Source organism: Callorhinchus milii, unplaced genomic scaffold, assembly GCF_018977255.1.
Source record: "Callorhinchus milii isolate IMCB2004 unplaced genomic scaffold, IMCB_Cmil_1.0 Scaffold5, whole genome shotgun sequence".
NCBI classification, from domain to species: domain Eukaryota; kingdom Metazoa; phylum Chordata; class Chondrichthyes; order Chimaeriformes; family Callorhinchidae; genus Callorhinchus; species Callorhinchus milii.
Window position 1 is genome coordinate 32,607,439 of NW_024704746.1, and position 14,811 is coordinate 32,622,249.

The 14,811-nt window shown below is 38.7% G+C and overlaps 1 protein-coding gene across 8 annotated transcripts in view; it reads left to right on the forward strand.

The window, feature by feature from the left end:
• Positions 1–4,475, forward strand: part of osbpl8 (oxysterol binding protein-like 8) — a 68,789-nt gene extending 64,314 nt beyond the window's left edge. For 6 of the 8 annotated variants that reach the window (XM_007895346.2, XM_007895347.2, XM_007895351.2 and 3 more), the window contains one exon: positions 3,092–4,475. In XM_007895346.2, coding sequence (XP_007893537.1) covers positions 3,092–3,227 — 136 coding nt within the window. In that variant the 3' untranslated portion in view covers positions 3,228–4,475. Of the gene's footprint in view, positions 1–1,876; positions 1,997–3,091 lie in introns of those variants that run through there. The other 2 variants (XM_042334872.1, XM_007895350.2) reach the window with 2 other exon arrangements.
• Positions 4,476–14,811: the final 10,336 nt, after the last annotated feature.

Sequence of the window (14,811 nt, forward strand, 5' to 3'; positions counted from 1 at the left end):
TAGAGGGAGGGGAAACAACTGCTAAGTCCATGCTGATGAATGTGATTTAAATTTCTGGTGGCAGAAAAGGGTGGAAAAGGAAGACCAAGGCAAAACCGAAAAAGGGACCACTCATTACTGAAGACTTACTTATTTAAGTGCGACTATTAAAAACAAAAGATTCCATGTAGGGGTTCACAAAATCATATTTACCAACAGCAAGTACAAAACTCTTGTCTGGATTGCATTATCTAAGTGGTCAGATTTATGAAATTGTCATTCAATTTTAGGCGAGCAATTGATGCCCTAAAATGGATGGCAATGAAAAACCAAATTCAATAAGCGCTAATCTATATCACACTGAAACTCAGGCTGCAACAAAATGCTCCCCTGTTATAAACCCATTGTGTCAAAGCTTCTCCAACCTCCAGTAAAGAAAGAGTTTGAAATCCAATATCCCTAGGGAAAGTAGTTTGAAAGCGTATTCATAGCATCAATCTGAACATTAATTCGGAACAAAGTTCTCTGTCCATAATTCCTTTTATGCACTTGAAGTACAACATCTTTGTGCCTCTTTGGGGTCTGGATTGTTCTTCTGCATTTCTAGGGCATATGTAATCTGAAGTAATTTAATAGCACAATCTCCATTTCTCCACAGATAAGTTTTTTTCTTGAGGCCATAACAATTAGACGAGCACAGCAATCTGGCACAGGCAAAATATTAAATGGCAGAGATGCTACTCTAATAACAACCACCAAAACCATAGCCCCAACTTGCATTTATGTAGAGTCCTTCACACGGGGAGCTTGTAGGAACACTTCAGTCTGGGACCAGAGTCTATATTGCACTACTGCGCAAGAGGAAGACTTCACCTGGTACTAAACCTTCCATAGCACCTTTTGGGGGAGTTGTACTTCATTAAAATCAAAGCACCTGCAGCAATAGACCAGAAGGATAGTCTGGCCGAAAGATACCAGTGCTCTCGCTTCCATTTTCCCATCACTCATTTGGGAATTGTCTTGGATGGGATAATAGTTTACAGCTGCTTCATGTGACGTAACATCCAAACTCTTGTATGATCTGCTATACAGTTGGCTTGGGCCCAGTTGGTGAAGCAGATTGAATCTCCAGGCTGTGTGATAACTGCATTCAGCAACACTCATTCAAATTATTCAGAATCGTCTCATTCAGAATTCTATTGAATTATATTGAAAACCTTGTGGAAGTCGTTGGTTCCAGCATCCATTTTTCATGGCCTAATCAGAGATACAGTATACAATGTTTGGAGGATATTTGCAGTGCAGCTTGCCCTAGTATATCAGCTTGGCTCAGTTCATACCACCTGTTGGAAGATTGTGGATTTAAGCCCCACATTGGGATTTGAGTCCAGAGCAGTTCTGGAGGAATGCTACATTGTAAAAGGTGTTGTCTTTCAGAGGAGACATTATTATCCTTGCATTTAATACAGTACTTTATCACTTCATCGAGGTGTCTCAAAACAACCCATGGGATATACTGTAAAGTAAGTGGTGTGACTGTATTTTGAGGGCAAACCGTGAACCTAGGTCTTATCTGGATTAGACCTTGCTAGTGGAAATGGCTTGTCAACAAATACAACGTTCCCACATTTGACAATAGCAACTACTTGAGAAGCACATTTGAAATTTGACGTAAGGTACTCCAGAAATTCAAGTTCTTTCTAGCTTGGTAGCTACAATTGAGCCTGTGGGTGCTACACAATAGTTTGCAAACATACTTTTGTTAAAAAAAAATTAATATGATGTTGACGTATATACATTTTCACTTACATATTGGTTTGCAAATGCTCGTTGCTTTTTTAATTACCTTTGATATCAAGCTGTTGAAGTAAATGTCTTTTTTTTCTTCTGTCTCCAGTGACATCTCTTCTCCTACCATGCCAGGTTTACAGTCCTAGTTCATATGTGCATTTTGTAGATCGGAAGCCTTCAGCGTCTTACCCTTCACCCTCCTCGTTGCAAAATAAACATGTTTCTGGATTTTCAGTCACTTGTGGCATTGTTTTTTTCCTATTATTAATATATTCATATGGAGGGTGTCTTGGCTTGTCATTTGCAACAGATAAATTTCTGCGAGATGTACAAAAGTTTCACCAAGTGTACATTTCACAAAATAGCAATGTGATGGAAAGTTGGTGTTATTTCTCTCCCTCCCCCATTATTTTATTAGTTCTTCCTGTGTTGCCATTTCTGAAAAAGGCTGCATACTGTGCATAGCGCATGAAAACTTTGATGATATTTGGTGAATTTACATTGTTTGGAAATAAGTTTTACTTTGTGAGAATTGTTCTGTCATTTGTTTAATCTAACAGAATATCTTTCTTCTGAACGATTGAAAATGCCTCTTCAGGAAAAAGACTAATGCACATCACTTACGGCTAATTTCTAAATGGTCATATATATTTTTACAACAAATACTGAATAAGACCTTTGTGGTCCTTTATGAAAATAAATACAAGTCGCCTGAATAGCAACCAGGCATAGAGGGGAACCCCAGATTATTGTTTCCCTCATAGGCTAAGTGTACTGCCCAATTTCTGCCCCAGATGGCATTGGCAAAGCCATATTGATCTGTTGGCTTTGCTTGAGGTTGCATCCAGATGTTCCATTTACATCCCACTGGGTCATCAGGGAGTCTATTTTCTATTTTTACTGATTTAGTCATCAGTGTTTATTACAAAGTTTGACCATTTTCTTCTGGATTTAATTGCATATTCTATTTTTGCTTACTGTTCTCTCATAAGGCTTTGACCCCTATATGCTTGTGACATATATGATTCCTCAAAAGGAAAACTCATCTCCTTTTGCTGCTTTTGAGCTGGCTTGACTCCCTTGCCACTCTGGGGGATATATCTGCTGCCAACAGCAAATAAAAGGTTTCAGATTGGCATAGTCCATACTTCTCGTTTCAGACTTGAGAAAGATCAGGAAGGAGAATGTACTGTTGGCCTAATCTTTAAAATAGATGCACAAATATTTGTTTGACCAACTTAAATTTAGATGTGCAATGAATTGTTTCTAAAAAGCCCTTGCAGTATTTCTTAGACTAAAATGTGTGTACATTTTTTTGTAGATGCCTGACTGTTCTTCGGGGCCGAACATTGGCAAGCCAGTCTAATTCAGACAACTACTTTTTGCAACTCAGAGACTATGTAATCATTTTTCTCCTCATCCTGATTCAGATTGTTGTTAACTACTTGTTCAAATAGCTATGATGAGAACCAAATGAAGCCATATAAAGGAGCTATAAAGATCAAAGCCCTCAATGGACCATTCTTCAGCACAAGATATATTAATGTTGGATTAATGTGCTTACAGTTTGATGATAATGTTCTTTGTAAACAGACTGAAACATTTTCTTGTATGTATATACAGTTATTTGATGGCTGATAAAATGCAATGCTTTAAAGAAACACTCCATGTTCTATGATGCTCCATATTTATCGAGTTAGGTATAAAGTACGATTTTACAACTGCTATAGTTCAGTTTAGAAGAAGCCATAAATTACCTACATAATAGGCAAATATTAGAAAACCACTAACAGCAAAAATACGTTTCTGGTGTACAAAGTGCATTTGAATGATTTGTGAATGCTTTTCCAGTATTCTATTTTACTGGTACCTAGTTCTTACAAATGTTAGAGTTGCATAAGAATGAGCAGTTAGCACACCACAAGCGTTTAGTCTAGAAATCTCTCTTTGGCAGGGCCCTGAGTACTTTTGCATTTAAAAAAAATTAAAATGTAACAAATCTGTAGGGTGTGATGTTGAAAGAATGTAAAGTAGTGCCTTCTGGATGATTTCACACTTTTGGCGTAATATTATCCTAATATTAACAAATGTCAGGGCTGTGCCATAGGAAACAAAAAGCCTTACAGCTGTCCAAATGATTTTGTTTTAACATCAGAATTTATTGTGACCCAATACTGCCATTAATACATGTATGGTATCTTATAACTAGTATGGATTTCAGTTTATTGTACTAATAATCTTGACCAAAATCCCAGTTTGTTCCCGGTTTAGCATGACAGTAGTTATTCCTGTTATATGCAAGTATGGTTATAAGTAACAATTTTTGCCCGTCCAATCTATTGCGTATAACAGGATTCTCTTTCAGGTCAATTTCAGAAAGGTCATTTCTGTAAAAGCAGCTATTACATGTTTGAAATAGCAATTTTCTAAATGTTTTTGTTACATTAACCTATTTCAATGGTGACTGTTAGGAAAAGAAATTATGCTAAAAGGGCCTGTGTTGTGCTTTTTTATATATACAAAATGACTTGTATGGTTTAAGAAAACCATTGGCAGGATCATGTTAATGTTATATCTATGTACTTATGTATTTATTCATAAAATGGCCTTTTGTTAACCATTTTTTTCATCAGTTTTTCTCTCCATAAATTCTGTAATCTTTTCGCATATACAATTAAACTTAACCAATAAATACATGGATACAACTTTTGGATACTTTTAGTTCTTAATTTATGTGTTATCCCTGATATTTTGAATGGTTTGCAAATAAGATGGGTACAAGGGCGTAAGACTGGTAAGAATCCTTAATTTTTCAGGATACACTTTAACAACCACTTGCAAAAGCACAATTTACTTGTAACCTTTAATTGATTCCTGTAATGTATTTATAATAATAAAATAATAATAATCCTTGCATTTGATATAGCGCTTTTCACGTCTTCTAGACGTTTCAAAGTGCTTCACAGAATATACTGTAAAGTGAATTGACTATATTTGTGGGTGAAACTCAGCAGCCAATTGCGCACAGCAGTGTCCCACACACAGTCGTGGATTGAAGTAACCAATTTTATTACTGTTTTTTTTTCTTGAGGGATTTTTATTATCAGGCATGTGGAGCAAGGAAACTTGCCCAAGGTTTTGTTCTGCCGGGAATCGAACCCAGGTCTCTCGCTTGCAAGACGAGTGCTCTAACCACTGAGGTACAGGACTCCACATTTGTGATTGCCACCTTGAGCATGCAAAACATTATTAAAATGACAGCAATGCAGACAGAAAACACTGAAGATTAAATGCCTCTTGAATTTTAAATGGCACTCAGTAAAATTAAATGTCAGGAATCTAACCCTTATTTGAAAAATCCATGTCAAGGTGCTGCAATGTGACAATCTTCTTATCATCCTGCCTCTGCCTTGACTGGAGGTTAGTTAGAACTTTTTATTGGCTGAGAAGATTTATTGTCCAGTGTTTAGCTATCTATATGTATTTTCTATTAGTAGTTTATGTAAATATAGATTTTTAGAAAGTGGTTAATATTTGCACGCATAACTAAAATATGCTATTAAAAATAATTAGTGCAGTTAGACTGTGAATGTGGTGTTGGACTTGTCATTCTACCAAATAATGGCATCTCAAAATGTATTCAGTGATCCACTTTCTCAGCTGGCTCACATAACAGCAGCCTCAGCAATTAATGTAGCCTTTAAATGGTGGTGTGAACTTATCCAGAACCAGTCATTCATTTAATGGATGTATAATAATAATCCTTGCATTTAATCCTTTCATTTGATGCGCTTTGCGATGTCTTGCCGCCTCGAAAGGCACTCTATAAATGTAAATTTTTTAAATGTCTCCAAGCACTTCACAGAATTTACCGTGAAGTGTATTGACTGCATTTTGCAGGCAAATACGGCAGACAATTAGCTCTTGTCAATGTCTCAAAACAGCTGGTGGGTGAATTTTTTTAATCTGGGGGATGATTGGCCAATTTGGAGAAACTCTTCTTAAATTGTGACCTAGAATCTTTAACGTCCACCTGAACAGGCAGGTGGGACCTCGGTTTAACCTCTCAATCAAAGGATGGCACCTCTGTTTCAGTGCTCTCCCAGAACTGCACTGGGAGTGTCAGACTGGACTATGACTGTCACAGTGCTAAATGGGGCTTGAACCTTCTCACTCCGAGGCAAGAGTGCTACCATCTGAGCCGGGGCTGAAACATCTGCGTAAAAACCCTACTCAGTATACCAACTCAGTATGTTTAACTCTGAAACGTGTTGGAGTGGAGCGGGGAGGAAGAAGAGAATAAGTAGGAAATCTGCATGCAGAGAAAATTTCCTTTGTGAGAATGATTGTTGGTAAGTAACCCAATTATACTGTACTTTCTTGCTTCATTCAAGTCTGCCCTGCATGATTTATCAGAAATGTGTTCCCACAACTAGCTCAAAACCACTCATAAATTCAACGGGTGAACATTTCTTAAAAGCCTCACAGTATCAGTATCCTGGTTGTAATCAAGTACAAAGCATATTGCTGGGGGAGCACTGCTGTATCGGAGGTGTTCTCCTTTGGATGAGATGTTAAACCGATGTCCCGCCCACCTGTTCAGGTGGACGTTAAAGATCCCACGCGCATTACTTGGAAAGCAAAGGGAGTTTCTTCTTGCGTATTGGCCAACAAACCCCCAAATAAGATTGGTCAATCACCTCATGGCCATTAGCAAGACTTTGGTGTTTGCAAATTGGCTGGCACACTTGCCTGCAAATACAGTCACAATAATTCACAATAAAATCCTGTGAAGCCCTCAATAAGACACTTCAACAACATAAAGCACTACATTAAATTCAAGGATTATTGTTAGGGTCACTCAGCGGGTAACTGGAATACCAAGTCCTATTTCAGTCATCAGGGTTAACTTAACAGCTCACTAGTAAATTTCCTCCATTTTAACTAAAGGAACTAGGGTAACTGCTTAATGCTTGTTTCATTGTAGTTAATATTAATTTATTATCATTCTTTAAGCAAATGTATTTATACAGTATGTGTTCATTCACAAGATAGACAGGGAAATAAATTTCAGCACTTTTACACAGTAACTGGAGATGGTGCCAAATCATTCCTCTTATTTCTAGCTGCATTGCTGTCAGACCAACTGCTTGAAATGAGAGGAGGACATCCATTCAAAAGTACAAAACAGCAAAAAAAAACCATGAGGGATGAAGAGGAGTGCCTTGTACTTGGTTACAAACAAGAACGTGATACTGGATAAAATGCTTAATACATTTTTCTTTCACCGTTTTTCCTTTCCAGAAATGGAATTTTGGGGCATGAGTTTACAGTGTAACCTGTTTTATGTAGAGACACGGGGAGAGTTCTTTGATTTCTGATTGAACGTGCAAAAATACAAAGGACCGTTCAGTGTGAGACTAATTACTTTTTTGGGGGTGTCTGACCCACGCAGAAACCTGTCACCCTGCTTAAGAGTATCCAAACCAACCAGATTTCTCATGGCACTTCCTTGTGCAGTTACCAGGCTGTCTTTGACACTGAATATTTCAGTGGAAGGATCTGTTGTTCATATTAGAGAATTCAGCAGAATATCACTGGACCAAATATCTTCCCTTACTCACAGCACGTATCAAATTTATGTTTACAAAATTCACAGGACTAGATTGTTTAGAAAAATAATATTTTTGCATGGACACGAAGACCACCACCTGATTTATTATGGATAATATGTGGATTCAAATATCCAACATGGGTCATATCACGGAAATATGATGTTCCCATTTATCGGGTTAGTTTCAGATGCTAGATTGCTGACACTGCAACTGCAGATTTTGCACAATAGTGTTACTTGGTCTCACCAAATATTTTCACAGTGGTTTAACAAGTAAATGTGCCTTCTTAGAAGCACTCAGTTCACTGTGGAGCCACATAAAATCTTAACAACAACAACTTCCACTTACATAGCACCCTCCGCATAATGTAGCTTCTCAGAGTGCTCAGCAGTGGCAGAGCCTGACTCCGAGCTGGGTGGGGGTGGGGGGAAGTGGCCATAAGCACGATCGAAGAGGAAGGTTTTCACACGGGACTTGAAAAGGGGGAGAGAGGGGGCAAGTTGGAGGGATTGAGGGAGAGTGTTCCAGAGTTTTGGGGTGTAGTGGCTGAAAGTCCGACCTCCGATGGTGGGGTGGAGGGTGCGAGGGACAAGCTGGAGGGCGGTGCCAGTCTAGCGGAGGCCCGGGTGGTGGATTGGGGAGTGAGGAGAGGTAGGGAGGTGCCAGAGAGTGAAGAGATTTGAACACAAATGTGTTGAAATATTATTATTATTATAAATAGCCCTAACAAGGACCATTTCAAGGCCATTCTCAGTCCATTCAAAATACTGGAATAGTTATCAGAGAATATTGAAATTGGGCCGTAAATTTAACGGAATTGACATCAAAACCATATCAGAGGAATTCAAACTGAACGTTCAACTAGGAATCAATAACTGCCACAGGTGCACAGTAAACAGTCTGAAAAGTGGAGTATTATCAATTTCAAATCTCCAAACCTCCATTGATCTAAAATTATGTTTCATAAAGTCTTGATTGTTATCTTTCCTGTGAACATTCTTATCCTCTTTACCCTCTTTTTGAAATCCTGCAACAAATCGATGTACTGCCTTGGTTCACATTACAATGAAATAGATTGATGCTATGTTTTACACAACTTTCATTTTTTTTTCCAAAATAGTGAACAACTGCTTCAGTTGATATTGCACGGTTCAAAGCACAAGGCATACTTTCGATTATCATAACAAAATACAGAACACAATTGTCTACCAATACAAGTATAAAAGATTTATAATAAATTGAATATTAATGTTTGGATTACTAGCATGATTATCAATTAGAATGGTTAAAAGGTTCATTGATCAATTGAAATCCTTGTACGTCAATGCAGAAATGTTCTTTCAATGTCAGTTTGGTGACTATAAACTTTCTTCTATGGAATGTTTCTTTTAAGACCATTTATCTTGCACTTCTCCTTAGTTTGTTCTCAGCATTGTATTGCAGTAGTCAGAATCTGTGACAATCTTGCTCATCTAATCTCCTCCGCCCACAGAAAGTAACCCTAATTGTATACAGCCTTTGCTCAAAAACACATCCTTTGAATGTCAGGAGAATTTGTAATCCATTGTAATTTTTTAGGCTAAGAACTTGAAGAATGAACTCTCTTTCTCTCACCGCATATAAAGCACTTAAATGTCCTCCTCCTCCTCAGAATTTGAACTGCTGTCTTTCTTGCAGATTTTTTTTTGTCTGGCTGATGTTTGGATTTGGGGTTTGTTAATTAGCTCAATTTTCCCTGAGATTTAGAGCTTTCTGTATAACTGTATACTTCACTGCTGTATATTGCGCTGCTCACACTACCGTCCCATTTCCAACCTAGCCTTCCTTGCTAAAGTCCTGGAACGCATTGTTGCAGGTCAACTTCAGTCACACCTCTCCCTCCACTCTCTCCTCGAGCCCCTGCACTCTGGTTTTCTCCCTCAATCCCTCTGCCTTCTTTCTCCCCTTTTTCAAGTCCTGCCTGAAAAGCTTCCTTTTCGACCGTGCTTCCGGCCACCTCCACCTTCCCCCCCGGCTCGGAGTCAGGCTCCGCCACTGTTAAGCGCTCTGAGACGCTACTCTGCATGGAGGGCGCTACATACGTGCAAGTTGTTGTTGTTGCTGCTGCTGCTGCCTAAGTAACACATTTCACCGAAAAACATCCACAGTTATTTTTAACATGTTTGCATCAAAAGTAGTTTGGAAGCTCAGTAATATATTTTTAAAATAACATTTGTTAATAAATGCAATGAAGCTAATTACAATACCAAGTTCTAATTGTGTAATTAAAAAACGACATCTATTATCTGTCCTTTTTGCAGACTGTTTCTTACTGTCAACTCTATTTTCTTTTAGCTCGGACCTTATGATCTTTGATTTATCTTCATCCTTTACACTGGTTGTCTTTCGGTTTTTCCAATATTCTCCTATTCCCTGACTCCTCATCCTATTTATGCACTTGCCTTCCTTTCTCATCATCAAGTTCTTGCATCTTACTGTAAATCCCCTTCTCTTCTGACCTACTTCTGGATCTGTTTATGGTACATCTGCCTCAGCCTTATTGATGATGTGACGACCACCAAAGACTACTGGAACTTTTCAATCACCTTGTCACTGCTACTGCTGAAAAATGCATAATGAAATTGATTTGCTTTGTCCTGACCAGCTAAAGCATTTCAATTACTCCCTTTGCGATAAATGTCTTAGCTTCATGTTGGGAATAGAGGAAGCCAGGGACATGATGAAAAATATGTGTGCTTTCCTGGGGGCAGTCATGATCGGGAAACACAGCTGTTCTTTAAGAATCAGAATAAATGCAATCACACTGTTGGCACAAATGTTACATTCAACAACACAATATTCAGAGATAATATGTTTTTAAGGCAGACATCTGGAAGTTTCCTTGAATTTACAATTATTTTGTGCATGCTCAACATCATCTTGCACAAGGATGACATTTTTCAGTTCCCACTGTTCCTTGTCCGATTGAGAGAAAGAAAACCCGTATTGCAGGTAACGGGAATAGATATTATTAGGATTATTGTTATTATTAGGATTATTATTATATTATTTGATATAGCGCTTTATCACGTCTTCGATACATCTCAAAGCGCTTCACAGAATATGCTGTAAAGTGAATTGCCTGTATATTTTCTGGCGAAGAGGATTGTAGTTCCTTGCTTCTCATGTCAGTCCTGGTCCACCACTAGAATGCGGGTGCAAGTAGCCTGGGACGATGGACCCTGTGGTCCCTGTAATGTAAAGATATGTTTCTCATTCGCTCAGCGCCTCCCTCTGAGGGCACAGCCACATCCAACGTGTGTTCCACATGTGAGGAATCGGTGACAGCAGCTTCCTTGGCCCAGTGCATCAGAGCATCCACACATTGGTTAGCCATGCCAAGCAATCTCAAAATTCAAACACCATGGGGGCTTTAGTCATTTAAGCATGAAGGAGACGCCAGCCACCGTTTGCAATATCCTTGAATCCGAGCCACTCATCTGAAAAAGCCAGTAGTTTTTTTTTACAGAAGACTGAATGTGAGGAAAGCCTGTAATTTTCATTTAGAGAAAGTAACCTTCATATTTTAGTGTTTTTCTCTTTTTTGGAGCAAGCAGGGTTTCGATTTTTAAGACCGAGAGAGAAAGCCCACCTGGGTGAGGTGTTGCAGTGTAGTTCCATTAAACTGTCTAGGTCTAGGTCTACCGTGATCCTTAAGACGGTCTGAGAGTCTCATTGATATTCATCATCATGAACAGCCACCTCCACCGCCACAAGAGGAAAACACACTTAAAATGGACCACAGTGTTAAGCGGAAAATTGTGGAGTGAGGTTACAGCAAACGGCTTAATTGCGAAAGGCTGGAAAGAGTAACTGTAATATAAATAAGTGAGAAACATTATTAGCCTCAAAGGCAGCTGCAGAGCCATGCAGTTGTACAGTCAGCAGAGACTGTGACAGCGGAGTGTTTGCATCCTGTAATGTATTCATGCTGCAGACAGTTGTTATTAATTGATTCAGATTTCAGAGTTGCACACAGTGTACACCACATTGATTCCCTATAGCATAAAACACGGCCTGCGCGTGTGCCTGGTGCTATATAGGTCACTAAATATGCTGCAATTATGATGTGTTGGTGAAAACGAGTTCTGCCACCCCACACTGACATTTCTTACTGATCAGTGAACACTCCAGCACATGTTCGAAACATGTGCAGGTTGTTTCAACGGAAAGACAGGGTTGGCCAACTCTGTGCTGGTCTTTGATCAATGTTATATCTCTGTGCCTACTGCTCCTTTGCTGATGCAGTACTTGAAGCAGAGTATGAGGACTAGTTTGCTGACATTTGTTTGAAATCCTCTCTCCCCATGAACTTAATTAATACCCCAGGAGATTGTTACTTTTGTCAGTTTTGAGGATTTTCTCTTTGTCTGATTTTATTGCAAAATGAAGTGCTTCTAATTTGCATTTATCCTTTGATGTTTAACAAATATTTACTGTTATTAATGGCTCTTGTTGTGGCTGATCATCAATTCCTATTTATTTGCATTCAATATTAACTTAACCTTTCTTGTGCATTTAAATTCTAATAAGGTCTATTAAGTACCAATATGTGTCTCACTGACAGTGCAAATGCAATTTATTGATTTTTTTTTGTAATGTATTTTTTGGAATTTCCTTGAACTACAGTCATCTGTTTTCTCTTTCACACAGGCTTTGCTGTGTAAAGTTGTGCTCAGTTTCTGTGAACCTGATGGTCCTGTTGTAACACAAATACCCAGGAGTATGGAAAGTCATGGAGGAATACAAGAAAACAATGGGTTTGGTTTTCGAACATGTTCTTCCAGCTGAAAGAATATAACTTCTTGAGAATCAGGCCCAGTAAAGCAACAACAAATTACACTTGTATAGCGCCTTTCACATCAGCAGGACGTCCCAAGGTAATGCTGACTCCTTTTTCGTGGTCAGCCAAGTACAAACTCACACTGTTCTGCATTCCTTCTTAGCTATGTCCAGCGATCCTTTTTTTAATGTTGCTGTGAGTACTGTTCCTGAGAGTCTGAGATCTGTTTCTCATCGTTTTTAAGAACCTGGATCACCCCCTCTCTGTTTTCATATACTGAGAGCAGGTTTAGCTCCATCAGCCTCTCCCCATAACTTAGTTCCCCAAGTCCCAGCATCATCCTTTGTTGTTCTTCTCTTAAGTCTCATCAACATTTCAATAAGAAGAAAATAGTTATTTGGAGAAGTTCAAATATGCTAAGAAAAATATCCATTGAAGTGTAATGTGGCAGTGTTATTGGTCTGGCTGACCCATCACTGAAAACAACAACAACAACTTGGATTTATATAGCGCCCTCCGTGATGGACGGCGTCTCAGAGGGCTTCACAGTAACAGATCCCGGGGCCAAGCCAGGGGGGACCACTCAGAGACTCGCTCTGTCGACTGATCTGAAATAACTGATGGCAACTGTAGGCTCCAATGCAGATGAGCTATTTATCGGCTCCTGCAAGCTGATTACATAAGCACAGTAGAGCTGGACTAGTTAATGCTGAGGACCTTCTGGGACAAGGGTAACTCTGCCTGCTTTTTCTTGGTCAGCCAAGTATCTTAATATTTACAAAAAATCCATCCCTGTGCTCAAGAGTATCCAAGTCAGACAGAGTTCCACATATGAATGCCACTTACACATTGGAAATTCCTTCAAGTTGAATTGCTTTTCCTCTTAGGATCAGGCAGCAACGCTGGTTAATGAAATAGACATGGTGGCCCTGCAAGATGTGGTCTTTGTTTCTCTTGAACAGCTGTTGGCAGGTGGTCAGCCATACAGGGGAATCTCTCATGCTGTTTTCCTCTTTCCCTTTGGTAAACTACTTAACCTTTCTCTCCTGCCAATGGTTTAGTGAAGACTATAAACTCTCAGTTTAGGAATTAAGGTTACAAATTTACCTCCTACTACCACTGAGAAAGCACACTAACACTTTGAAATCGGTACATACTTACCACGAGTATGTGCCCAAGTTTCTCTTTTCTTTAAGTGCGTAATTGGTAAAACACCAATTCCAATTGACAGTTTTTATTCTATTGGAAAATAATTGGCCACACATTTACCAGGCAGGCTGGAGTTTTAGGCTGCGTTGTGCCTTGAATCCACAATCACAAAGTAATGAAGTATGTATATTAGTAATAATGTTTAATATTAGTATTTCATTCAGAATATGAATATTAATCCTTAATTGGATTGTTTCAGTGAATATAAAATGATTTGGACTAGAATGTTATGTCCAAAACTGTGTTGAAAGTTTTTTTTCATATATAACAGATGTCATTTCTTCTATGTATCTTTTGCAATTCTAAATATATTGAGCTTCTAATGACTTCAGCGGGGCTAAAAATACTTAAGAACAATCTTGTGTAAATTTATCTTGGGAGAATCAATGACAGAACAAAAAGCTTTTAGCTACCAGTAATACTGAAACAAATCTTTACTCAGGTCATAAAGCCTGATGAATTGTAATAGCCGGGGTTTTCGCTTCACAGTGTTGATGAAAGATAAATAGAGAGAAAAGTGGAGGATGCATTCTGAAGTGGCTCTTTTGAATTTAATGGAAAGCTGGTAGCTTCTTCCTAGAACAGACATCATTCGAGCAATCCCTTGCACAAGGATACAGGTCCAAAGTTGCTGCATTAAAGCAAGAGTTCTTTACTGAGGGTAAGACATATTTTCAGAACAATACAGCGTTGGTTTATTCATGTCTGTGTACCAGTTCCTAAACTTGTAGCATGTCTTTTATTATTTATTGTGATTGGTATTCTTACAGTGTGCACGATTCTAAATAGTAGGTTTCAAGAGGATTAACCTATTTTTTTTAGAATACCATCTTGTTATGCAAGAAGATGGATTATCTATTATACATATTCCTGAAATATAGTGATTTAAAGAGCAAGCCAGATACATGAGTGTGTATATTCGGCAAATGAGGGTACAGTATTTTTGGAAGATTAGAAGGAATTGCCTATTGTGAACAATTTGAAATTTAGAAACTGAAAATGCACAACATCACAGATACACACCAAGACCTAATGCAAAAGCCACCACCGCAGACCTGACTGTGGAGAGAATTTGAAACGGATATTGAAAATGTTACATTGAACCGAACATTGAGTGGTTATTGCTGTTAGGCCGTGGTGATTTAAAGGGGATTTAATGATTTAATGTGTGCTTGGCACCACAATCCTCATCAGGAAATCAATGCAGCTAATATTATGATGTCAAAGCAGGAGGAGTCCTGGATAAAACACATGCTCCCAGACCTATTGTCCAGGAAACAGCTCTAAAGTGTAAAACAGGTAATGAATGACGGGTGACTGGGAGATATCAGTAAAGGCACAAGTACCTCAGAGTCTTGGGACGTCCTCCTGAGTGAAAGGCACTATAGAAATGTA